At 41.3% G+C, this 26,468-nt stretch overlaps 1 protein-coding gene across 9 annotated transcripts in view; it reads right to left on the bottom strand.

Annotated features, from left to right (window-relative positions):
* Positions 1-338: 338 nt before the first annotated feature.
* RPAP1 (RNA polymerase II associated protein 1) overlaps positions 339-26,468 on the bottom strand; it is a 49,229-nt gene continuing 23,099 nt past the window's right edge. For 6 of the 9 annotated variants that reach the window (XM_005522487.3, XM_088057636.1, XM_088057635.1 and 3 more), the window contains 18 exons: positions 24,924-25,039; positions 24,412-24,510; positions 23,852-23,953; positions 22,887-23,054; positions 20,421-20,603; positions 17,137-17,271; positions 16,778-16,957; positions 14,655-14,812; positions 13,151-13,321; positions 12,184-12,385; positions 10,168-10,277; positions 8,118-8,313; positions 7,471-7,620; positions 6,886-7,028; positions 4,892-5,696; positions 3,989-4,165; positions 3,277-3,333; positions 339-2,488 (listed from right to left, as the gene is read on the bottom strand). In XM_005522487.3, the coding sequence (XP_005522544.2) occupies positions 2,333-2,488; positions 3,277-3,333; positions 3,989-4,165; positions 4,892-5,696; positions 6,886-7,028; positions 7,471-7,620; positions 8,118-8,313; positions 10,168-10,277; positions 12,184-12,385; positions 13,151-13,321; positions 14,655-14,812; positions 16,778-16,957; positions 17,137-17,271; positions 20,421-20,603; positions 22,887-23,054; positions 23,852-23,953; positions 24,412-24,510; positions 24,924-25,039 (3,308 nt within the window). In that variant the 3' untranslated portion in view covers positions 339-2,332. The remainder of the gene's footprint in view (positions 2,489-3,276; positions 3,334-3,988; positions 4,166-4,891; positions 5,697-6,885; positions 7,029-7,470; positions 7,621-8,117; positions 8,314-10,167; positions 10,278-12,183; positions 12,386-13,150; positions 13,322-14,654; positions 14,813-16,777; positions 16,958-17,136; positions 17,272-20,420; positions 20,604-22,886; positions 23,055-23,851; positions 23,954-24,411; positions 24,511-24,923; positions 25,040-26,468) is intronic. The other 3 variants (XM_088057638.1, XM_088057637.1, XM_088057639.1) reach the window with 3 other exon arrangements.

Here is a 26,468-nt window from a genome sequence, read left to right on the forward strand (position 1 = left end):
GTGGCCTGCAGAACTATTTGGTATCCACTCTTTTCTTTCTCTCTGCTGCTGATACTTATCATAATTTCCATCTGTGGACAGTCTTCCTACCTGGGGCATGTGTCAAATCACATCATACCACCCTGCACCTTCCCCAGCTACACACAGCATTTGGTACCCTGTGTTACTGACCCATCACACAAACAGGACGTAATTTTTGGCTTTCTTACAGAACTCCAAAGTTTAGCAGAATTCTTTAAGGTAGCAGCTGTCCCAAGATACTGATAAAGTGCCAAGAGAACTATCCAAATTCAAGAAAAACTCAAACTAAGCATTCTCATAGTTCAAAAAAACACCTGCAGAGCTATCAAAATATTTATTTACATCCTGTACACATTACAAAATTCAACTTTGCATTCCAAAAGGACTGGAAGAGATTTTATAACCGGAGGACTGAAAAGCAAAAGGTAAAGTCCTTGAAGGCTGCTCTTAAATGGGCAGCTAGGAGTCCTTAAATTTTACCATTCATTCTCTGAAAGACAACTGCTGGGCTCTCACCATCTAGACAGATTAAAACTTGAATGACTTTGATTGAACTTTTAATCACATCAAATACTTTTAAAGTAATTAACAACAATAAAAAAGAATCCTGTTAGCTGTGCTTTTGTTATTTTACATGACATTGATCTGCTGCAGATGGAAACCACAGATCAAAAGGGAAGAAAAGAAAAAGAAACTGGGAGGAAATACCACTTGCTCATTTTCTCTCTAAAATAAGGGAAAGAAAGATGAAACTGACTATTTTCTGGCAACCTAAGGAAGGGGACTGGAACACTTAGAAAACTGCCAACACAAAGCATCAAAAACAAATGCCCTAAGCCCTATGTGATTATGCAGGCATTTGAGGGGGTAGCAACACGGGACTGTCAGGTGAAAGAAAGATATTGTATTATGGTTGGACACAAGGTCTTTTCCAAACTCAATGATTCTTTGATTCTTTTGAGTTGCTGTCTGGAATTTGTTTCTTGTATGAACAATTGAAGACATTAAAAGTGGGCCTATTAACACCGATTCACACTCCTGTTGGGACATTCAGTGGAGCAAGGTTAATTACAGCTGTGGTTTCTTCAGAGGGAAGCTAGCTTGACCTCTTTGATAGGTAAAAACAGAGGCTGAGCTCCTCAGACCAGGCATCACCCTGCAAACTCCAGAGCAATTTATTCATAAAAACATCAGAAATCTCTTTAAAAAGTTTTGTTCATAAAAGTCAAGTTCTCCAAAGAAAAGCCTGCCAGAGTGACCATGTGAAAGTATAAAGAAAACATCCAGTGAGATCATATACCTAGAGAAAATTCTGGACTTGATGTGGCACTTGGAATGAGCCTTTTAGGGATCTATATTCACAGCCTTTGTGTCTGAGGCTGCAGTTCAGAATTTGGATGTAGAAGTGGGATCAAATTAGACATTTTTAAAATTAGGTTTGAGCTAGGAAACTCCACTTTAAAATTTAAACTGCATTCTCCTCAGAGGGCAACCAATACATATTCTAATTAAACAAGCAGATACTATTTTTTTTTTTCTCTAATGAGGGGTAGTTACTGCCATGCATTCTGGCTTGAAAAGAAATTATTTTTGATCTTGTTATACATGTAACCAAATGAAGGGAGAAAAGAAAGCAGTTTAGAGACCATACAAAAGACAGCCAAGGGAGGATATTCAGTGTTCATACCGCTGCACTAGGAACTCATATTTCTTAAAGGTTTAACACAATACATCTGTGTTACTGAGTGAGTGTATGCACAAAACACTATCTTGGAGAAACTGCTTGTATGTATATGTTAAAAACTACTTCTCAGGATGAGATTCCTCTCTGTCATACTGTCATTCTGTTTGCAGGGTATAGAGTGTGAGGAAAGGACCATTCAAAATACAAAAAAAGCAATGGAAGGATATGGAGAAAACAGACATTATCTTGAGAACCCAGTTTCCAGCCTGACTGGACAAAACAGCTTTTCCAGTTCCTTCAGTTTATTCAACGGTCCAGAGCCTTTCAGACACATTCTCACCTCCTCTGGGAAGAAGCAGAACAACCTGAAGGAGAATGGAGCAAAATGCTCCAACACCCATCAGAGAGAGGCCACACAAATACATGCTGTCATATCCTGACAACATGTATGTTGCTCTGCAGGGCTGGGAGCATTCTATCAGTGCTTCACTAGGCAAAGATGCCAAGAGTGTCCAGGTAAGACTAAAACCATTTGAACTGCAAGTAATTTCACTTCACTTCATCAGTGAAGTATAAACTGAGCTTTTCCACTCTTCATCTTGGCCCTCTTCTTGCACAAGTGCTTTGCTATGAGTCTAATGCTTGTGCATTCTCTGTAATTTCTTTCTGTGTCACTATCTGCAGGTACTTCAGTCGCATGGGAGGGAGCTGTTCATAAAGGTCAAATCCCAGAGGACTCTCTGCATTCAGCAGTCTGTAGTACAGCAGGTGCTTTTTCAAGTTCTGAAAGAAGAAACAGAAAGGTATCTAATCTTTTCTACTGTCTCCAACACAACACAGCAAATCTGCAAATAGTACAATTCCATAATACCCAAGATATTTAATTACATCATCTTCAACAGAAGAGCTATAAAATACAAGTTTCTTCCAATAAAATTAATTTTTTTCCCATGAGAATTCCTCTTCTAAATACAACTCCATTGTCTCCTCAACAGCCCCTCACAATGACTTCCTACCAGAAAGCAAATTTTTGGGTTTCAATCACTCAAAATCAATGGATTTTTGAATGTCATCTAATAATTTACCCTGGACACAAATCACAGAGGGCCAAATGACCCAGCTCTGTCCCACAAAGGATACATTTTGGCAAGCTCCTTGAGGAAAAAAGAGAAACCTTACATCTGTCCTGTTCTTTTCAGGGGAAGCATCCAAATAAGATGGACCACTGCTGGCCACCTACTCATAACTAACATAATGGCTGTGCTACAATCATTCCTCTAACATCTCTAGCTATCCAGATATAATGCTGCTGGGACAAGAGGCATGGAAATACAGTACAGGAGATTCATCTAGGCTCCAATAGGCTCAGTGTTTTGAGGTCAATTACTACAAGAACTGCCTAAACATATTTAGAGGTATTGCAGGCCAAAATCTTGCTGCTAATCTCCTCTCATTCTCAAATTAGCAAGGTAATTAAGTACAAAATTCAAAAGTCAAATACAAGTCTGTAAGAGCACCATGCATGGAAAACTTAATTCCCAGCAGCACAAGCTGAATCTTACAAATCCTACCTCATCCACCAACAGCCACGTCTTCCGCAGCATGCTTTTCCGAGCAGCGTCTATCTCCTGGGAACAAAACACATACTTTCCTTAATATGGTGAAGTAATACCTTTGCCCAGGGGCATGCAACACTCCAGGATGATTTATTCATTATAATGATGAGCAGCTTGTTCCAGCAGAAAGTGCTTGAGGTGTCTTATCACTTAAATCCTACTCCTTTCCCTGATCTGAATCTCAGCTGACTTCTCAACCTTTAGGTAGAACTGCAGATCAGAGGTGAAGCGTGGTTAGCACAACTATTCACTAACAGAGGCCTCAAGGCCATAGGGGGCTTCTGCTTGGTTACTTAAGCAAAGTCAAAGAGTACTTTGCATATTCAGATTGCTAAGGTAGAGGCCAAATCTATTACATGCTCTCTCTGCCTGATTACCTTCCTTACTCTTTCTGCTTTTCTTCCCCCCACACCACAGAACACTGACCTCAAAGATTTAGGTAGGACTGGCTACCATTAATGCAAGTGCATTAGGGTACAATGAACAAAAGCTGCTGCCACTTATGTGGATTCTCAAACAGCTAACCAATCCTCAACACATTTGTTTACAATCTTTGTTTTCAAGTCCCAAAGGTCAGTGATTCATCACAAGCCACACTGGACTCAGAGGGAGAGCAGATGCAAAACCCAAAGACTGCAGCCCTGAAGCTCTGCTATCCATTACCCACCTGTGTTGTGCTTTCTTGGGAGAAAATAAAACTGTTCACGTGAGCCACGGCCACCACGTACAGCACAGGGCACCAGGTGTGGCGCAGCGCACCAGTGACCAGCGTTCGGAAGTAGAGTCGCAGGAGGTTCAGGTTGTCCTCAGGAGGGGAAACGTAGCGCTCAAGAGGCACAGGAAACTGCAACAAACACATCCAGAGGCAACATTACAATTTTTGTCAGGGTCTAAGTAGTGAGAGGAAGTTCATGACTTCTAGGGTGCCCTTCCTTGTGCATGCCCCCCTATAACGTGATGTACCCCAGTGGCATGACCCCCATTTGCAGCACAGCTGCTGCAGCCCACCCTGACTGATGTGAGCAGTGCTGCCAAGACCTCTTGAGCTTTATGGAGAGATGTTTTACTGGTCCTATCACTGCAGCTGATCCTCGGCACAGACAAGAAGAGTGCTTATAAAGTAAGAAGACAGAGTATTTTTGACAGCACTGCTAAATTTTATCTCCTGTGCTCTGCTCAGTCAAAAGAAACACAGTCCTACACTTGAGAGGCCAAATTTTCTTGCTGTTACTCAGCAGAGCACAACTCCATTATAACTATATGTGGAAAGATGTTTGAGAGGGAAAATGACTTCATCTACACATGGGCAAGGAAAAAGTTCTCACCAAGGTGTGAAAATTTAAAGGAAAGATAGCTGCTAGCAGAACGTAGGGTGCAACCAGCCCTTCATACATACAACCTATAAATTAGAAGCTTCTCAATGGTTGAACCAAGCAAGGTTTGAGACAGTTTCCACTGAAGAGTGAGCAATTTCACAGCTCCTGCCCTCCACATACACACACAAATCAAGGTTGGAGAATCACAAGCAAGAAATACATAGTGACAGGAAATTACCGTAAGCCAGGATTACCTGCTGTAATGGCACTCCCAGTGCCCGCAGGATATTTGTGTGCTCCCCAAAAACAGAGAGACGCAGATGAACACTGAAACGCTTCTGTAGAGGAAGAAGAACAAAGACTCCAAAGAGTGGATCTCCAAAGGAGACGCCCTCAAATTGCTCCAGAAGACTTATATAGAGATCATGGAAGGACGCCAAACCAGGGAGAGGAGCATCCAAGTTCAGGGAGTCCAGGGCCTTGGGTTGGCAATACACAGAGAGAAGGGCAGCTGTGTAACGGTGAATTGGTGCTTCTAGAAAGAGGTCACTGCCAGTGAGGAAGACACACATAAGCCGTGCAAGTTTGGCAGCAGTCGGGATGCTCTGAAGGATTTTAGGACGCCAGGTTTCCAGCAACAAGACCCACTGCAGGTTCCAGGTCACAGTGTTGATGAGATCAAGTGGGAGAGAGTTCAGTACAGCCCCACGTGTCTCTGCATTAGTCACTCTGTTGTAGAGGCTGATAAGTGGAAAGAACGGCCAGTCTGAAGGCAGGATGGGCCCTTTGACCTCAGGAAGCAGCACTGACTGGATGAGGTAATTCCGCCCTTGGTAGAATACCTGAGAACGCGTAAGGGTGGGCTGCAAGTGGACAAAGTGAGAGAGGTAGCAGGAACGAATGGAAGGCAGATTCTGGTATGATTCTCTCAGCAGGGCACCACGAGTAACCTTGGGAAGAAATGCTGCTGCCGAGCCAGGCTGTGCCAGTTTGGCACTGGTACCCAGATGCAGAATATCAGAGAAGTCAGCTGCTTCTGGCCCACCAGCTTTCCCTTCACTGTAAGGTAAAGACAAACAACAATTTAAGAAACAAAAACCTGAAACATCAAATAAACAACACATCAAAAACATTAATCTCTACAGTCTTCCTGGAACAGGAAGAGTAGTATATGCAGAGTATTCAACACTTTCTAAATCACTGAGCTATTCTAATCCAGTGGGCCTGTAAAGCATCAGCTACATTGGTATTTACAGCAAATTCACAGAACCACCTTTGGAGTCAGCAACACTGAGGCAGTGCCAAAGAAACCCTTCACACAATGCCAGTCTAGTGGGGAGGCTGTCACCCCTTGTCCAGAGAGGCAGCCTACTTAGCAACACAGACATGAGAGGGCTGAGATGAAATACTGCATATCAGATAAGGTCTACACAAACCAGTAACACAATTCTCAAAACAGTAGCTTTGCAGCTGGCAGTGGCAAGGTCAGGGGAACCACATGGACTGACAGAAACTGTGCATGAGGAGGGTGCTTGTCAAATCCATATGCCACAGTCTCAGACCAAAGACTCACCATGTTGTTGACCCAACAAAAAAACCAGAACACCACCACACAAACAAATCCACTAACAAATTTTCCTTCTTTCTGAAATATATAGTACCTCCTTACAGCACCTTGGTTCAACCTCCTAGAGAGATACACCATACCTTATTTCAAACAGATTGAGATGAACAAGATAAACTGCTACCATCTTCTTGCCCAGATTTGAGAGGATTCACATTTGAGATGCTCATGATTTCTTTCAGTGTAAAGTAGAAGACATGGCATTTGCCAAATCAACAAATATTTGTGTAAACACTTGATTAATAAGGGTTTGAGGAAGATTCATTGAGCTTTTCAGGCTATGTCAAATTCTCATTTATTTTCTAGACTCCCTACTCTCAAGATGCTAGGCCTTAGGAAGGATCAGTTTTATCAGGAATCACACAAGCCTTGTCTCAGAGGAAATCAAAATAAACGGCTCACACTTCTCAACAGTGGTACATCAGAGAAAAATATGCAGCCATATTACTTGCCTGATTAGAAGGCTCCATGCCTGGAGAATATGCCAATGAGTAAATAAAATTTAACTACTGGCCCTGTTAAAGGCCAACAATTATGACAAAATTTCACTGCCAATGTGCTTTTTCCATTTTCTCCTTGTTTTCCACACACCAGACTAGAGAAAGGAAAAAATGCAAAGCTTACGGAAGAAACTCTGGATTAAAGGCAAGATCCAGTAGGACCTCATGAGCCAGATGCTCACTCCCTGGCAACAGACGGCTTAGCAATGCCATGGCAACACAGTGATGGAGTGAGGCATGCTGGGTGTAATCCGGACAAGTGCCTGCCTGTACAGGAAACAAAACAACAGATAAAAGCACTCTATCATTTGTCAACAAGACAATCAACAAGGATGGGAGGGTCAAACGAGACTCGGATCTCTGTGCGACGTGCATAACTGAGGCAGACTACAAGGGCTGTCAGCATTCATACGAAGAGATATTCTGCTTCCCCTGACTGCCTTAGATTGTCAGGTATTTTTTTAGCAACACAGCTGAAAACTTTGTTCTTACTCTATCCCAAAGAAAGGCAAAAATATAATTTTTCCATCCAAAGTATTTTGGAACTAAATCTCCGCATCAGTAATTGGAAAGATGTTATTTGCTAATGGGTCATAAAAGTCAGCAGAAGAGTGGCCAGACCTAAGTCTGAAAGAACAGGGACATGAAGGCCAGCTGCCAGTGAAGTCAGTTTCTTGGGGGAAAGGAATGAAAAGACTAATAATGATACCATTCTCCGAGCCAACGCTAACACAAAGTACTGCAGGTGATATTCATGGCGTAGGATCCACGCAGATGAGGGAGTCACAGAGGGAGGTCCAGTCTGCCAGCTTTGATGCAGATAATCCTTCAAGCCTCTGAAGCCCAGCACAGAGCTGTACTATAAAGGAATCACAAGTGGAGACAAATAATACTAAGATAGTTTGTGTTTGGAGGAAGGCAAAACATAGCCCTCTCCAAGGCCCACCCCCTACCTTCTCCCACATGAGAATTCCTACTGGCTACTCCAAAAGCCATATTTAAGAATAGCCTTATAAATATCTGCTTTTCTTCCTCAGGGCTCATCTGCATCCATCATGACCATCCCCATCACAGATAACCAACACTCACTGCTTACATTTTCCATAGTGTTCTGTAAGGCAGAAATCTGGCAAGTGGCTTAAAATGTTTTTCCCTCACCTGGCCAGATATTTACATTAGTAGCCAATCATCTAATTCAACACACACTTTAATATTTTTAAAATAAAAATGCACAACAATTTGATTTTAACAGTCCTTGTAACATCTCTTTTATGCCAGGGAAAGTACAAATGCTAACCTCCCTTGCAAGTATATCAACATTCACCTAAAATTTACAGTGAAAATATTTATTCTCACCTTGCTGGTCAGGCCCTTGTGAATGTGAGTGATGTTATTGATGAGAAATAGGAGGGCAGTGAGGAAGGGGAAAGGTGACTTGGAGCCAAGCAGGCTCAAAGGAGGTTTTCCTCCAGTGCAACTCAGAGATGCAATGCTGCCGACAGATTCCGGTGCCGAGGAACAGGACAGAGGGTTGCACAAAGCAGAACATGGCCTGTATGAACAAATAAAGAGAGAGGGGGTTAGGGCAAAAGCATTCACAGTGCTGAGGCGTTGTCTTGCTGAAATGTTGCTCTCTATCTGAACTGTACCACACATTGCAGTAAAATGGAAGCCCTGAAGACAGTGAAAGCAAAAAGCCAGTATCTCCACTGCTACACCAAGCACTACTGCCATACCAGCTAATGCCAGTGAGCTGTCAGGAACTGTTCAGCTAAATTGGTCATGATGAGCAGAAATACTGATGCAGTGACGCAGCTCTGATATCAAATACTTGAAAGCGTTGGACCTTTGATTTAAAAAAAAATACACCGCTCCCCACATACATACGCACACCAGGCTAATAACGCTGCCCACCCACTCAAGACATTTCAATAAAAAACTTGTAGGCAAAACCAAAAAGCCAGATTATATCTAAAATTGACACTGCAAAAATGTTGCCCTTTACGTACTAATGAAATGCATATTTTTAAATTGCATTCAGAAAGGATGTAGCTTTAATAATGTTCATGAACATGACTGTGCAGATCACTCTTGGCGTGTGTGTTCTCTGCAGGTGAAACTACAAACTCCCACACCAGCAGTGCTTGCAGGGTCCAGAGTAGATACATCATGTCTGTATAGGTAAGACCACCACAAAGAAGAGTGACCACAAGCAAGCTGCTCAATGGTCATGAAGTAATAGGGCAAACCCTGCCAAACATTCACACCATTACTCTAGCAGAAAACTAATTGCTTAAATACATTGCTCTTCCCACTGGTATTACATGTAGGAGATGCATAAACACATGTGGGGATCATGAAGTACCCTGAACTCCTGGACCTAAACTGCCCAGAAAGTTTAGACAAAATTGTAAAAATATTAAGACAGAGATCAGCTGACTCTCGTTTTTACCAGCCAGTATTAAGAACAGCGAGAATTCTTGCAGACGAGCTTTTATAGCCTGACCAAATCCTTTGTCTTCAGACCACAAGGACAGGCAGAAAAGGGTCTAATGAGGGCTCTTGTGCTGGAAACTTTAGTGCCAAGAGCTTCAGATAACAGTTTGAGTCATGAAAGAACATGGGCCAAACTGTTTGGTGACCATTCAAATACCACTTGAAAACAAAAATTTCAAGTGCCCTTTTTATCAGATGTTCTCAGAGGCAGATGGATGCCTCTCTGACTGCAAGTCAGGTCTTTTATATTCCCTACTCCAGAAGATTAATCACAGCCTAGTAAGGAGTCTCCCTCTACAGCAGAAAGACAGAATATCTGCAGTGCTGAACTGTTCCCAGAGCCAGAGCTTATGTTATCCAAATGTCTAGAAGAACATCTTGGTATCTGTTCTTGCACTTCTCTGCAGGGGTTTTCAAAGCCCTAGTGAAGCTCTGCAGGAGCTTAAAGATGTGAATCTAGTTAAATTCTTTTACATAAGCAGCACCACTCAGAGCACATGAATGGTACATGAACACACACTCACCTCATCATGTAAGTTGGACTCAACTAATGCTACTTGTGCTTTTTCTTTTTAAACCAGTGGAACCAAAGAATGTGAGCCAAGAAAGCCAAGAGTGACTAAAAGAATCTGAAATTGATATGAAAACCCCAGCTACATGGCAAAGCAGAGATGCAGCTGCACCAGTAGAAAAGGAGGAGCTGCAAACCTCTGCAGCCATCATGCCTTTTCTGTGAGGGGGAGAGGACAAAGCAAGGTGTAGACACAGCCCTATTGCACGCCAATTCCCATACCTGGGGCATATTGCACGGGGAAAAGAGAGAAGGGGGAGAGCTGTCACACAGTAGAGTATAGAAATAGGGCCCCCTTTAGCTTCTGACAACAGCATCTTAGCAATGGAATGGCTTTACCTGAGCAAATCCCACATGCTATCTATGGCTGGCTGGCTGAGAAGGGGCAGCAGCACCTCCGATGTCAAATGTTCCAGTTCCTCTAAGCAGTCAACTGGATTGACTGATGGCTGTAGAAGACATGGAGAATGACAGGAAAAGAGATGAATGACCATAGCATCCAATGATAGGAAAAAGACAGACTGATTTATTTACTTCCTCTGTGTTTATTATCTTTTTGCCAGACCCCATCACCTACACAGTGGTACTGCTCTAGGTTAGAGCTGGCCTCACTGCTCATAGTGTGGAAGCTGAGAGCTGGCACCTCAAGGTGTTCTCATACTCAACTATTAAAATGCATCCCAGAGATTCTTAATTGGCTGGAAGCAAGCTATGGGATCCTTGGAATCAAGATTCCATAACTGAAAACTTGGCTAAGCCCCACTCCCCCCAGCACCTACATGTTTCTATTTAAATTGAAGATGACACAAAGGTGATCAGAACTACCCTGAGAAATCTGAGTGGCACCATGAGGGTCTCCAAAAAACCAAACCAAACAAAACAAATCAGCTGCATGAAGTGCAATTGACATACCCATCAAAACATGACTGTGGATGAACACTGCACAGAGGAGGAACTGTGGGTTTTAGAGAATCATTCAAATTCTTCTGACCCCAGTAAGCAATATTCCAGGTTGAAGGAATATGCTGAAAAATTTTAACACTTTTTATCTTCATTAGCATGCAGCTTTGGGATACAGAAATACTCATTTCCATTACATAAAATCTGATTTTCCCCCAGGTGAAATCTGCCTCCAGAAATCAGTAAAACCTTTGTGAAGATGTTAACCTTAGTTTTTAATAGTCTAACAGAAATATTCCAAGAAGGTCCCAGTATACACTAATCTAATTACTATACAAGTTGATTTTTTTTGCACTAACCTATTCAAACATGCTATGCACAATTTTTTTTTTAATCAGCTAACTACAGGTAGATAACTGAACTTCTTTTTAAGTGGAAATTCAAAAACCCAGCACAATTAAAGGACTTAAGAAATTGTTTCCTTGGTCACTCTGCTGGGATATATGTAAAGGTTAAAAAGGAGCATTAACCCCTTGGCTGTCCTGGCTCTCTAATGCTCATGACATAATCACAGCCTGTGAAAGGTATACCAACCTTCAGGGCCCTGAAGACATCTTTGAGACATACTGGTAGTTTCCACCCCAGCAATAACTAATAAAATCAGTTGCTTTTGGCAAGTTTCAGGGAATTGCCCTAGTGTGAATAACTACAGCCATTAAATTACACCCACACCTTAAACACAGCTCTCCCAAGTTGGAACTCAGACATGTCAGTAGGGCAGTAAAGAGGAAAATTGCATTTATCTTTAGAACATGAATCTTTAAGATAGCTAAAGTGTAAGACATTATTCTTCAACAGCATCACACTGATATGTCACCTTCAGAAAACCCACTTTAAAAGATGATCACATACTACAACTGTGTGTTACAGAATTTGACCTTGAATGTCAGTGGGGCAACAAATAAATTTATCTTTATTATTTCCTATCCGAAGTTCACACAGCATGACCCTTAATGCTCAATCTTCCACCCAGATGATTGCAATGCAGATGTCCACATGTAAGCTCTCAGACCAAAGCAAATGCAAAAATGCATGACTTGATTTATCCCACTAAGAAAAACGACTGCCAAATAAAATTGTATTTGCTTCATGCCTTGGAGCTCTGTAGTAAATCAGAACAATCGCAGCACTACCACACACTTTGACTGACCCCAAAGGATGAAAGGACAAAAAAGGAAGACAGATATTTGGCACTGCTAACACATAGGGTTAGCAGACTTAAGTGACCCTGAATGTCATGCAGCCTAGATATGAGCTGTGGTAACAAAACCAGTGCTCAGCTAGATGCCTTAACTTCTGTCTTTTTCAGTAGTGCCTGTAAGATCCAGTTTTCAGAGGTAAAACACAAACTGATGCTGGTGAGATGAGAAAACAGCCTGTATATTCAGGCCTTACCTGTTGGCTGTAAGCACTGTAATAAACTCCCAAGAAGATCACACAAGCTGTGGTCAGAGGCTGGAGAGTTTGCCAAGTTTCTGTCTGGGATATCTGCGGAAGGATTTTTTTCAGACTTCTCTCAAGGAAGGGCTGTAAGCCTGACACTTGACTCCATGCTACTGGAGGAGGTGGAATTGGTTCACTATCTTCTGAGTCACTGCTGAAACACGATGGAAGAATGACATAGGATACCAAATAAATGTCAAACAACTGTCTCTCCAAATCATCAATTTTAATAGAAAGATGTAGTCTAGGAAATTATATCCAACAGCATAACTAGGGGGGAAGTCTTTGCATAGTCCTACAACCCAGACCAAATAATTTAGGCAGAAAGGATAAATGTAGATAGAATGTACTTACAAAAGCTGAAATTTCTTCTCCTGCATTACTCTATCCCTGAGCTATGCTCTAGCTTTACCAGAAATGCTACCTCAGTACTCAGCTTTAGTTAAAGAGTTTCTTGCTTTCCAGCAGAAAAAGCACCTGTGTCTGCAGCAAATCCTGCTGCTTTGATGTCTATCAAAACCAACCACCTCTTAATCCTGACTCATCTTGGTTTCTGCAGAGAGGTTCTTTCCTCTAAACCTCAAGACATTTACTTTCTTTACTCCCAAGACAAGTTCAAAGCAGCTTCCTAGATCCTTTCAGCAGGACATTTGGCTAAGAGTGCCCTTTATGCCCCCTAGCTTAATGTCGATTTTGACCCCTGCCTCTGGCCATGCTATCAGGCATACAGGTGTCAGACCGGACACTACTTCTGATCTTGTGTCAGAGGGAACACACCCCACCATGCAGGGGCTCACATGTAGGAGAATAAACAACTGAAAATGAGGGTGAAAAAAAAGTGACAGCCAGATCTGCAAGATAAAGAAAGGGAAGATGGGATGCCAACTACTGACATGCACAGAATGGTGACTTAGCCTACCTGCTCAACTTGGCCTGCAGCTCTGCTGTGTATCCGGCTGTTTGTGTCACATGTGTCAACAGAGTAACCACTGCTGCAGCTCGCTGCACAGACAACTCAACCACAGGGCTCTTCCTGCTGAGCAACTCGGGCAGGGACTGCAGTATCCTCACCAGCACAGGGTAGAGATCACTGTAGTATGAATTACAGAATAGATGTGATTAGAAAGGGTCTCTGGAGATCATTTGTACTTCAACTCCCTGTTCAATACAGGCCAGCAAGAGCAAAACTGCACAGGGATATGTCCAGTCAGATTTTGAATACCTTGAAGAATGGAGGGTTCAATATCTTGCTGTGCAACAATGCTCCAGCGTTTGATCACCTTTACAGTAAAGTTAGTAAAGATTACAGTAAAAACACTTTAGTGGAATTTCCTGTATTTCAGATTGGCTCTTTGCTTTCCACTGGAAGAATCTGGCTTTATCTTCTTCAACACTCTCAAGTAATTTATTTATAAAGAATGCTAAAATGTGATTATGAGAACCATCACCACCACCACAATAACAAAAATAAACTGACATTAAAAAAAAGATGACAAAGGAAGACTACGGCTATTCCAATTTGATCTGAATGGGACCTACCTAGTACTCTGACTCCAAGCACCCTGATTATCTCTTGAAAAAACTACTTTGATTTTATTCTTGCTGAGGAATAGTTCTCAGATTCTCAGACACACTTATAGTCTTGCAACTTCAAGGAATCTTCTGCTGTTTGTTTCCTCACCATTATTTAGAGTGCTAAAATAGTATATACCGTTTTTACTCTTTTAAAATCATACATCAGATTGTGCCAAAGAACACAAAACGCTGCTGCGGATGAGAATCTCCCTTCTGAAACTCAATTCTGGCCTCCCTTTTACCCACTTCAGAGCAAGTCCATAGCCCATCCCTCTTCTTCCAATTCAATGCAGTAACAGGCAGATTTAATGCTTGAGGTAGGTCAGTCCTTGGTAGGTGCAGTAGGCAGCAGGGTAGGTGCAGACCTTGGCAGCCAAGCACAAGAACTTGTCCTGACCTGGAAGTCGATGCATCGTGCAGTTTGTCTGCACTAGTCTGCCCCACTCAGTGTGGTGACTGCTGCCCACAGACTGCCCCTAGGTCAAGCAGATTCAGTCCTGGGTGTGCCGCAAACCACGTGTTTTGATGTCATACAAGCACAGATTACTCAGCCCTTCAAGGGGAAAAAGATGCAGCCCTAAAAAGCTACAGGGATCTCCCACTGTAAAGGAGAAACAACAAAATAGCAGTGCTTAAACACAGGAGAAAGTGAACAACCAGAAAAAGGCAATACACAGCATGAATACCCTCAGAAACTGAGTTTCACTGCAGGAGGCAAGAGAAAGTGAGGTGGGACATGGTGAAGGGAATAGAGACTGAGCCTGGAGAGCCCTCTATTTGCCCCTTTGGAACAGTGTCTGTGCCTGTGTTGTGCCCTGCACCCCCAAGTCTCCAGCCCCGAGCTGTACCTGTAGAGGTCGCAGGCCTGCCCGTAGCCAGCAGCCACAGCCCACAGCCGGAAGGCTTCGGTGCTCAGCCTCACGGCCTCCTCCTTCGGCAGGGGCAGATCCAGAGGGTCTTCAGCGATAAAGCGACTTAACCGACTCTTCATTTCAAATTTGTTAAGCTGTAAAACAAGCCAAGGACGAAGAAAAGGATGAAGAACAAAAAAGACAAAGGGATAAGGGGCATTGGCTGCACGCATCATTACCCTGTTGCTCTGACACGCACAAAGAGCTGCAGATTTCAATTCAGCTCATTCTGAACTCTTCTTGCACTGCTCAAATATGCTTTTATTTTGCGCAATCTTAAGGAGCAGACTACAAAGGACTACTAAATGGTCAATAGCTATTAAGAGAGAAGTATTCGTGGAAGGGATGCCAGGGGGTACTTAATCCATTCCTAACGCAAACCAGCTACACCTAAATAATTTCTCATTGAGGTTTGTCTGCCCCACACACACTCCTGTGTTGGACGCTCTCTGCAGCATTTAACTGATTTCTTAAAAAAAATATATAATTATCCTTCTTTAAATAGTCATAAATACAACTCTCTTAGTCAAGCTTACATGTAAAGACACATTTTGTGAAGAAAGATGTCCACAAAAGTACTGAACTGATGCTGACATTCTTTCAAGGAGGTCACACTAGATGTGTTTCAGAGGTTCTACAACCTAAGTCTTTCTATAATTCAGTGTTTATTTTATGCAAAGGGTACCTCCTGCCTATTACTTTCATAAGGTTATAGAATTCTGATGCCTTGGAAATGTTCTGAGGTTATTTTGGTATTGAATTAAGCATGACATGACTCATTTTCAGTTCTCTAGAAATAATTTTTATCCTCCCCTACATCTGGGTATTTTTACTTAACCATAAAAAAGAGCTTCTCTTTCCTTCTCCCACACATACAAAAGCTTCTATGTGCTCTGTCTAAACAAATGAGGCAACAATGTCTTTTTCACAGCACAAGGACATATTATAGGTAATTTAAATTTCAAATGCTTTAGAGACATCTTGTAGGGAAATCAATGCACACCAGCAAGAAAGCAAAGGAGCTGATGAGTCAAAACTATAAATTCTGACACCTCTCCTACAGAACAAAGTCAAATTTACTTCCAGGAGGAAGATGGAAGAACTTTGTTGTTAGCTAAAATAAATTCCTACATTGATGGTTTTAATTTAGTTTTTTATTATCTTCCACTTCCACGTTTAAACGCGTGTAACAGAACATATGAGAGTGTACAAGCAGCAAAGCCTGAGTGTCAGGAACCTTCTAAGCAATTTTTGCATGCCTTGAAATACCTGGACTTCACAAAGCCTGAAGTAGAAAAATATCTGAATTTTACCCTGTTATGTTTCTAGTACCACGTACAATCTTTAAATATCCCACTATCCACCATTGTTCTCTATATTTTACAGCACAGACTGGTGTTCTGTTGACAGTAGCAATTTCCTGGGTAGCAATTTGTTAGGTGCTGTTAACAATAGCAAACCAAAAAGCCTAAGTAATGCTCTTTACACTGTAATGGGTGCTGCTCTTGTTAGATTTCAGCATTTATAGCACCAGCATGACAACCTATATGAGGGAATGCAATTATCTCTGAAGTGAAAAACCTGTCTAGAAGTTAAGAGGAGTTGAAAACACTGAAGAATTATCACAGAGTTATTGAGACAAATTAATGGCAGAAAAGCTCAACCAGGGCTGTAGAACACAAAGATTGTGATTATTGTCTCTGGTCTACACAGTCTTATGCTGCTTATCCCTGAAACATGGGATGAAGCATCAATGCATGCTCTGCTCCTGGTCAGTATCACCCTGCTGGGCTCTGTGACTTTCACATGAGTGGACTACACAAACCATAAAAAAGCAGAGTAAAGCCTGAGACAGCTTATCTACCATTATGCAGGAAAAGCATCATTATTATGACGCTGTCAACAATTCCTTCAAAACACACTAATGCACCTTCCTCATCCTGGTTTCTTCAGCTTCAGCTCACAGTCACCTCCATTTAGCTTTCTCTCTTTATTTAGAAAGTAGGGTATAGAGAACAAAGGCCTTTGCAATCAGAAAAGCTCTTCTAGGAACCACTCACCAGCCTGGCTGTTGCATTTCGGCCTCCAGATGCCAACACCCTGATGAACTTCATAGCACTGGCACAAGCAACTCCATGGAGACTGGTCAGTAAAAACCCTGGTTCGGCCACTTTGGGATCCCACTGAGTAGGGAGAAATTCCCTGACAATGGTCTCAATCAGTCGAGGACAGTCAAGCAGCTGCAGAGAATCAGCAGGGAGCACAAATAACTAAAGGTATGCAGTCATGCAGACAAGCAGAAGACATGCAGAACAGACCAGTTTGTCTGATCTCCTTGCCATTAACTCCATCTGGTCTTTTTTCCCCTTTCCAAACCTTTCTCTGTTGTTCCCAAGCTCCTAAACAGTGGGAGATTTACCTGGCTGCACGCTTCAGAGGAGTGCCTTGCTATATGGGTGAGGATGTGCAGTACATCCAGGACTACTGTTGGAACAGGTCGTACCACCTCTAGGATGTACCTCAGCCGGTGCTGGATCCTTGTCTTCAAAAGTCCCTGAAAAATGTCAAAAATGATAAAAAAAAAAAAAAAATCTGTTAGGGTATAAACAAGTTTTCTATGTACTTCAGTTCCCAGAAGACAAAAGGAGATTACATCTTCTTCAGAGGCTCTTTTAAAGTTAGCAGTCATGAAACAAGTAAGTTTCTGTGTATTTGCAAGTATGTTGGCAAATGAGCAAGAGTTATCTGAACAGAGCAGAAACAACTTTAGTTCTGTTCTGAATGAGAACACTGAAGGGGTTTGGGTACTTGTATTTTCCAGAGTATAAAACTCTAAGTGACAGGGAAATAACCTTCCCTGTAAAAGACTGTGTCATGGAGTTACTTTACCTTTAAGAAAGTTTAAGTTGCTGGGAACTGCCTGGCGTCTTTTCTCCTGACCAATTATCAGTCATTGCTGAGAATTGACAGCAGTTTAGGCCATTGAAAAGTGGGATCAACTTGTGAACCCTACCTTAAAGTGTAAAACCAGAGCTCTCTTGGTTCTCTTTGTTTCCTGGCTGGGAAGGGTGGCGGAACTCCAGGCCTCCCGTTCCCTGCCCAGGCCATGCGGCCGGGCGGGGACTGGGCTGGGCCCAGCGTCTCCCGGCCGGGAGATGCGGGCCCTGCGGAAGGTTTTCTCCGGGCTCTGGCCGGGCCGGGCCGAGCCGATCTCTGGCTCGGCTGCAGGTTTTTTGCTGTAACTAAATTCACTAGAAACTGCTGAGTGAAGAAAGAGAGAGGCTCTGGACCTGCAGCGGGCTGGGCGCGGCGCCTACACTCTCCAGAGCAGCCATGAGGAACTTTCCATCGCAGACGGCTCCAGCTCCTGCACCGGCCGAGGCCACAGAACTACCTACAACAGCCTGGGCAAGATTTTAACTCTTTCATTACCCAGATGAGACTTGCGGATTAATCTTTTTATCCAGAGAGAGAAAAAGAGAGTGATCAACATGAAAAGAGACTTTATAAACTACCAGTGACAGGAAAGAAAAGAAGCTTCAGAAAAGGTAGAGAATTAAGAAGATGCTTTAATTAAGCTGAAATATCTTTCTGTTAAAACTATGGAAATGGACAATAAGGTCTTGAAAACACTCCTTTAATTCATGACAGTAAATAGGGAGGAATAGAGTGTTCAAAGTGTAAATTTTGAGTAAAAAAGTAGAGTAATTATGGTACAGTGAAGTGCTGGAAGATTTGAAACCTTGAGAGGCAATGAGAAAACTGTTTTCCGGTGAAGCTCACAGAAACAGATGAAGAAGACTTTTTGCCTTTGAATAACTTATCCTTAAAAATCCCATCCCTAGACTCATGGCCCATACACACTTGAGAGTGATGTGAAAATGGGAGGAGTGGGCTCTAATAACAGCAGCTCTGGGCAGCTAACATTAGAGCAATGGAAAACTATAACAAAAATAGTTTTTCTTGTGAGAAACTCCATAAATTAACAGGAAGAAACTTCTGTTTCTCTATAAAGACTGGTGAAAAGACTGTAGCAAGAATTGGGACTGTTTTAACCATCAAAGTTCCAAAGTTTTTGTCTCTTTTGTCATGTGAACAAGGGAATAGTGGGTAGACAGGGGATGAAAAGGTTTTTCTGGATGTTTATTCTGGTGTTCTTATTGTAGTTTGTCAATAAACTTTCTTTTTTTTCCTTTTAAGTTTTATGCCTGTTTTGCTCTTGTTCTAATCCATATCTCACAGCAAGAGATAAGTAATTTTCTTAGTTATTTCGTTTAAAACCACGACAGACTGTTAAAATCTACTGCTGGTGAAGAAGGTTCTCGTGGTCCTTGAATAATTTTGGCTAGACACCACCTCCAGCTAATGCAGCACTCTGTCTGAGAGTACCTGTCATGTCAGAGAAAGTTGACAAAAACAGAAAAAAGACATGAATTCCTATTTTGCAGTAAGAAAAGAGATCCATAGGGATGATGTGATTTTTTGTTTTTTATGATCAGTGGTGGTGCCAGGAAACAAATCATCAATTTACATGACAGTGTGATGCATTCCTGGTTCTGGGAAAAGGCAAATCCGCAATACCCGAGTTCATATTGCTGATACTTTTAAAAACTTGCAGCCAAGCAAGTTGTAGTTCTAGGTCTGACCAAGTTCAGCAGCTAGTTTAAATACTCCTTTTCCAACTGTGTGGAACAATTGGGTCATAAGAGCCAATAAGCAAGTGTGAAATGGAACTGCACAACAATGGGAACAGAGGGGAATTTTATCCCAAATACCTTCTGAGTTCAGGCCACTCAGAACAAGCTGAATTATGCTGAACCATGACAGTTTACAGAATCACAAACTGATCTCCTGTCTAGCTCTCACTCTTTCGTTATGTTTTTTAAGCAGTGCCACACACCTAGCAGAACACATCTGCAATCATGAAGCCTCTAAACAAGACCAAATGCCCAAGTACAGTAATTCAGTCACCCTATGATGCTTTTAGACCAAGTGCTGTTCAAACACAAGCTCAGGGATTAAGTGATGTGATCACAGGTTTTAAGGATTGCAGCAGGCAAGAGGGGTGCACTGCCTCTACCAAGGCTGAATTTGAGATAACAAAGTTTCCTATTTTTAGATCTCATATCTAAATAGATAGGATTAGGTTTAAAATGTGGAAGGAATTTCTTCTGAACATTGTAAAAACCTTAATCTGAGAAATGCAAACATGACATTTGGGGAAACAGTAAATAGTCACCTTATGTCAAATAAAAAAAGAGTATCACTTTACAAATCTACTAGTTCTGAACTATCTAGCTGTAATATTGTTTAACTTTTAAAAAGTGCATATACACGTTTTAGTAATGGCTGGAATCTATTCATTTTTCATTCAAGTAAGTGAGACTCAAAGTCATGTCTGTATGCAGTTTTTCAGGAAGTCTTATCAGGTCTTCAGTGTGTTTGTTGTTGAATTCCCTAGAGGAAGTTAAGAGATATTAATGATACTGAAATCACACAAATCAAGCCTCAACATCTTTAGAGACCAATAAAATTATCCTCCTGGTAATATATGACAGAAACACAACAACCAACAGCGGAAAGAATTCTTATTCAAAATGTTCTTGTCCAGCATGCACAGGAGGATGGATGTTTCAACAGCACACAAAGCACTGTGCTGAGCCTATTTTCCTAAAAAGATTCTGGGTCTAACTTTGTGCTTACTTTTACAACATCATATCGGGCCACATCTGGATCTGGCTTGTTTTCATCCTTTAATTTTTTATCCTGAGATTTCTCTGTTCCATTTAACTCTTCCTCTTCCTCTTCTTCTTCCTCCTCATTGTTAGGGACAAAGGGGAATGCAGCCATCCCTTGGTACCATGAGAAAGTCCAATCGAGATATTTCTGTAAAGAGTGTTAAAGCATATAGGAATGAAATTCTCATAAAGAAAGACAAAAAGACTAAGACATAAACTTTTTGAGGATGCTTTTGAATACAGAATGCTTTACTGATTCCTATACAATCCCAAGAAAACGTGAGGACAATAAAAGCTGTCCTAAACAAGCTTTTTCAGGGAAATTATTTTGGCCTGACACACACAGACTTGGAAAAATCATTAAAAACCATTCCCATCACATTACTGTGATGTGAATTAAATTGACTATCCAGCTAGCAGAAATTTAGTTTAACTGGAAAAAAATTAGGATTATAAATAAGTAAATACATAAATAAAACAACCACCAAGGCTCTAGGCATTAAATGGAAATTTGGTATTTATTAGCCTCCTATTTTTGGATCTGTGTGGAACTTAGGTCACAAATAACACAGAAAGATCATGAAAAAAATGATAAGATAAAATAAAGACTGCTTAATCTATTTGTTCATGCTTGCTTCACTTTTGTTTGAACATCCCTCAGCTTAAGCAAATAGAACAACCTCTTTTTTTGTTCACAGCTGATGACAGTGTCAGGTACTCTCAAGTTTTAGGGTAATAGCTTAACTAGGGTAATAGCTTCAATTCTTCAGAGAGAGGATTGCTCCCATAACAGACCTACTTCCCCCAAAATGTTTTAGAATATGAAAGACAGCCAAATCAAATGCTTGTACTGCTTAATAACTGCTATAATTTTCTATTTCCTGCACCCACAACCAGAAACAAACATCACATTAGTCAGAAAAGTAGTAGTAGATTTCAGCTGCCAAGTACCAAGGAAGCACAAGCTATTATCAGACATTTAAAAAAAAACCCCAATGCAATATGAACTAAAGATGGTCAGTGAATGGCATGGTCAGGAGTGGCCTGACTTGAGGGGATGAAGCCACGAGTCCATCTGGAATACAGAGTTTGGGACTATTCCACCAACAGAATGAAAAGTATTAAGACAAAGTAGCTGGGTCATCAAAGAAAACAAAAAGAAAGTTGCTTCCTTCCCATAGCCATTGAAGGATGAACAAAACCTTCAGACAGCATGATTTTTATGGGTGCTGATCTTCTGTGTTTATAGTGTGGATAAATCCTATTCGTCCTACAAATCCTGGAGTAGAAGGCCAGGCTTCCAACCCTGTCCCTTTCTCAGAGACCTTCTGAAATTCAGCAACATGATACTCTAGGAAGGACTCTTTGGGTGAGAAAATATACTGACACAGCACTCACAGTGCTGCTTCTGGCAGCAAAAGTCAGCAATCCCTGCTTACACAAGACATCACACCATAAGCTTCCATCTGAAAAATCAGAGCACTGCAGACTTTGTAAAGCAGAGTAACACCAGAAGAGAGAAAAAGTACATTAAGAAGCTGATTCACAGTACTAATTACCTACAATGGGTGGGCAGGACTCATCTAGCAGAACTCCATTAGGCTCATGGATAGAAAAGTAGCAAAATGTGGAGAAATCTACCTACTCCATCATTTCTCTTGCCTCCCACTAGGGATAGCTCTACAGGCCTGGTAGAAGTTGCAGGGGACTTATAATCCATTTCTTCTATCACCAGGCCCTTTGCAGTCAAACAGAAAAGCAGCTCTCGAGGAAGGAACTTGTAACACAGTCTACAGCATGCTCTGCCTAAAACTGACTGCTTCTGCCCAACCAGGAGTACATCATAATTTGGCTGCTCTAGGCTGACTAGTAGTCCTAAAAATCTAAAAAGTCTCAACCTTCTAACAGGTGAAAAAGCACCAATGAGAAAATAAGCACTTGAACAGGCAAAATTAGGTATGTGTCAGTGTTACAAAAACACATAGAAACAGCAGAAAATGGACAATGAGAGAAAAAGAAAATGGCATTATTATGAGGCATAAAGCACGGAGAATATTTCATCTGTTAAGAAGTAGAAAAACCATGAAATAAGAAAAAAACATAAGAGGATAGATTAAAAAAATAAATTCTACATTAGTAGTGGCCTAAGATTGCAAAGGTATCAAAAGAAGAAGAAACTCAGGAGTATGAACTGAATTTAATCACAGGACAGAGCTAATTCAAACAAGAGGATAAAAAGATACCTGAATCTCTCAAACAGGGATAACACACTCCATTGTCTGTCTCAAAGCACAGCAATGACATTGTATTCACCATTAAGCTGATAAATCCAGTAAACCTTTGTTCAAGCTACTTACCATGTCTTCTCATTCTGATCCCTGTAAAGCAGCTCAGCATGAAATCAAACCCAGGCCCAGAATTATTATCTTACCTCATCATCAAGTGACACCAGCAGAGCCCGCAGAGCGCCAACAGATGCTGCCATGACATTTTCCACTGCATCATCCAGCGAGAAGCGCAGCAAGAAGAGAAAGCCAGCATCAAGCAGCAGACGCAGAATGCTGCCCTTCAATGAGGAAGCAAACTCTCCAGCCCTGGCCTGGAAAGTGCCAGACAGAGCCAGGGTTAAGGCTGTCTCACCTCAGCTGGATATATCTCTGGGCTGTCACATCTCAGTATTTTGCATCTTTGCCTCTTTCCACTTCTACTGTAAAGCTACTAAACTGTGTGGAGGTTATTCTTCCTTTATTTTATCCTCCATTCATTCTACAGAAGAACACAACTACAGTTCCTTAGTGCAAGAAAACCTTTCTAAAGTCTGCACTCATTTTTTGATTTCATCTTGTTCTGCCCCATCACCCTTCACAAAACCACCGTATTTCTTCTTCTCTGTTCAGTTAGGGGGAATGTTAGCACTTCCCCCAAAAGTTAGGTGGAAATGTGCACAGAAGTATTCATTTTGTTTTCTCCTCTTGGCACACTGCTCTGTGAGTAGGCTTAGCTCTTTCTCACCTCCTACAGAAAATGCACATCATGAAGCTGGCTCAGACAACAGGAGTGAAAGGGTCAATGCCAAGAATAGGTTTGTCACAAAAGTAACATTAAAAAAAATCAACTTGCATCCAAATTAATGAGAACTGAAATTGCACCACTGCCGCTGAACAGCACTTGAAATAACCTGTTGAAAGAATAATACTCAACAACCATCCAGAGAAATCTCAGTTTGTTATATCCTAACACTTATCTAACAGTAAGGATCCTCAGTGGAACAGAATGCCCTGTTGGTGACTTTGCTCATCTTCACTGAACAGCAGAAAACAAACTACTACCAGAGAATCTGAGCCCTGATCCACCAGAAACTTGAATTATGGGGAGAAATTCCAGAGAGTGACTTACCCTTTGAACAATACGACCTAATACCTGTAGAGCCAGTGTCCTCTGCTGTGTCACTTGGCTGCGAGACAGATGAAAGAGCTCTTGCAAAGAATAACCAGCTCTCTAAATGGCAGGGGGAAAGAAAACAAACAAACCAAAAACACCCTCAGCTATGGCTGAAAACAGGCCCCTGAAAATAAGATTACCAGTAACATACTGTGTAACAAGATAAATTGCAAGCCAATGTTATTTGCCACTTTGTGGCAATTGCAGATGCTTCTTATCTTAGATGGCACAGGAGAAAATTTACCTTCTTATGCAAAGGAAGCATGTGCACCTTTTTCCAACACCACAGAACATTAACAGCATTAAAGAGAAAAAGCACCAACAGTTTTCAGGAAGTAAGGGAGTTCATGCATGCAGACACAACTTGTCTTCAGGAGTTTGTTTCTAAAGAAAAATTACTGCACTTTTTAAAGGGTTTTTCGGTCACTAAAAAGCTTGACACAAAAAGAACCTACCAAATCAAACACAGGAAACAGAAATGTGTGTACTTTTTCTATTATATTACACCCACCTACCTCTGCCTCTTCTCCATGGTGGTGCAAGCCTAGATGTGTTGGCAAATCAGCATCTGCAGGAATCAATTCTCCTTTTAAACTGAATCGAGCTTGCATCCCCTAGAGCAAAAGGGTGGAGGGAGAAAACTATTATTTTTATTGCTGTCCACTCAATTCATCCCTTAAAATAACACTTTTTACATCACCTGCCAGAAGATGACAGTTCAAAAACTCCTCAGGCCTCAAACTCTTAAAAAAAAAAATACTCCTATCTTTCCTTTTTTCTCAGTTTTACACCTGTTTCATCCCAGATTACAATAGCTAGACTCTCACTTCCTAGCTCTCTTGAGTGCTACAGACTGAACTGATCCTGTGTCATCCCATCCTGTCAAAAGAAATGGGGAATCTTTTAACCTGATGAAGTCCTACAGACTGAGTAGCCAGAGGACTTGTTTTGAAGTCTTCAAAACTGTTACTGCTGAGAAGCATTATACAGACACAAACATGTAAAGCATCAGTTTCTGCTTTCAAACCTTTTTGGTTTTCCTCTGCCGAGGTGAGGGCAAATCTTTCATCCATTCCAGCTTCTCAAACTCTATGTTGTCCATGTGAATCCACTCCTTCCTGGGCTTCACAGGTAGATCATCATCTTTGTGTGGAGAGAAAGAAATGTCAATCTTACCTTCCAGGGCAGCTATGAAGGAAATACTATTCTTTCTTTGCCAAGCTACTTGGCTTAAAGACTGTATCAAGTATAAAATTATGTAAAATAAAAACAATTTTCAAACTGACTGTTGTCTGATGCATAAACCTCAAAGGTTTAAAGCTATATTCATCTTTTGTGAGAGCAAGAAGACGGCATTGTAATGAAATTCAGACAAGGCTAATTTAGGAGAAGTTGAACAGAAGTAAGGCAAAATTATCAGAACCAGTGCAGAAAAAATATTATCAGCTTTACTTTTGAGAAAGCAAACTAACAGCATCCAAGGAGAGAGTGTTAGGGGGAACATGAAATTGAAAAGTATTAACATAAGAGTCCCAGCAAATTATTGTAACCCAGTAAGATTTTAGCCTTGATACGCTGAAGGCGGCACAATATTTGTGCTTTGGTTGCATTTGTGACGCTGCTCTTCAGTATCCCTCCCTAAAGGCTTGAGGAGATCAGCTTGGGAAGAAAATATCAAAACAGCTGAAAATTTGCACAGCTTTCCAGAGACAGCTCAGTGGGGAAACTGGACAGTTGAACAAGAATTTCAAAGGTGCAAGTACTAAACGAAGGAATTACTAATTTAATTTTAAAAAGAGCTTTGACTACAAGAATTTGAGAAACAAGACATTTGTGCCTCACATCACAAGAGCTGCCCTAGGAAAGAGACACATCAGCATGTGGAAGAATCTTACAAGGTAAGAGACCAGAGATATAACCAGGAAAGTTAAAGCTTTGCTACTAGGATACTACCCCAAACCAGAACAAGATGAGCTAAGAAATCTTTGCTATCTCAAAAGAAAGCACATGCAAGGATGGTAACAGGCAGTCTAAGGGCATGGAAAGCATTTGCATCACTCCTGCTGGAGCAGCCCAGAACTCATCTGCATTGCAGCTATTAATCCTAGTACTCTGGTCTTCTCTTGCAAGAACAAGTCCCACTGAGATACTCTTCTTTCATCAAATCTTTTCCTGCTGATAACTGGCCTGAAACCTAACCTTTTACTTTCTTCTAATTAGCAGATAAACTTTCAAGAAGGGCACTCATCCTCTCCAGAAAGAAGCTTCACCCTTATGATCAATGTGGTACTGAATCAGGCAAGGAACCAAGCACAGAGTTATCTCACTCAGCCAGAAAGCTGTTCTGCAGAATTTCAGCCAAAGGCTCAGCATGTATTTTAATTGAAGGAAGGAAAAAGCATCTGAAATGTACGCAAGTAGAATGTTTGTGGGTGGTAGATGCAACATGAGAGGAAATAAAATCAGTAGAAAAACAAAATATATGGACATTTGAAATTTAACAAAATGTTTTCTCTATTAATCACCAAATTGACAGGGTTGAGCTAATCATTCTTTGAAAAAGATTAAGCAT

This window comes from Pseudopodoces humilis, chromosome 7 (assembly GCF_049639895.1).
Source record: "Pseudopodoces humilis isolate 2021_Gansu_Grassland_sample_001 chromosome 7, ASM4963989v1, whole genome shotgun sequence".
Lineage (NCBI taxonomy): Eukaryota > Metazoa > Chordata > Aves > Passeriformes > Paridae > Pseudopodoces > Pseudopodoces humilis.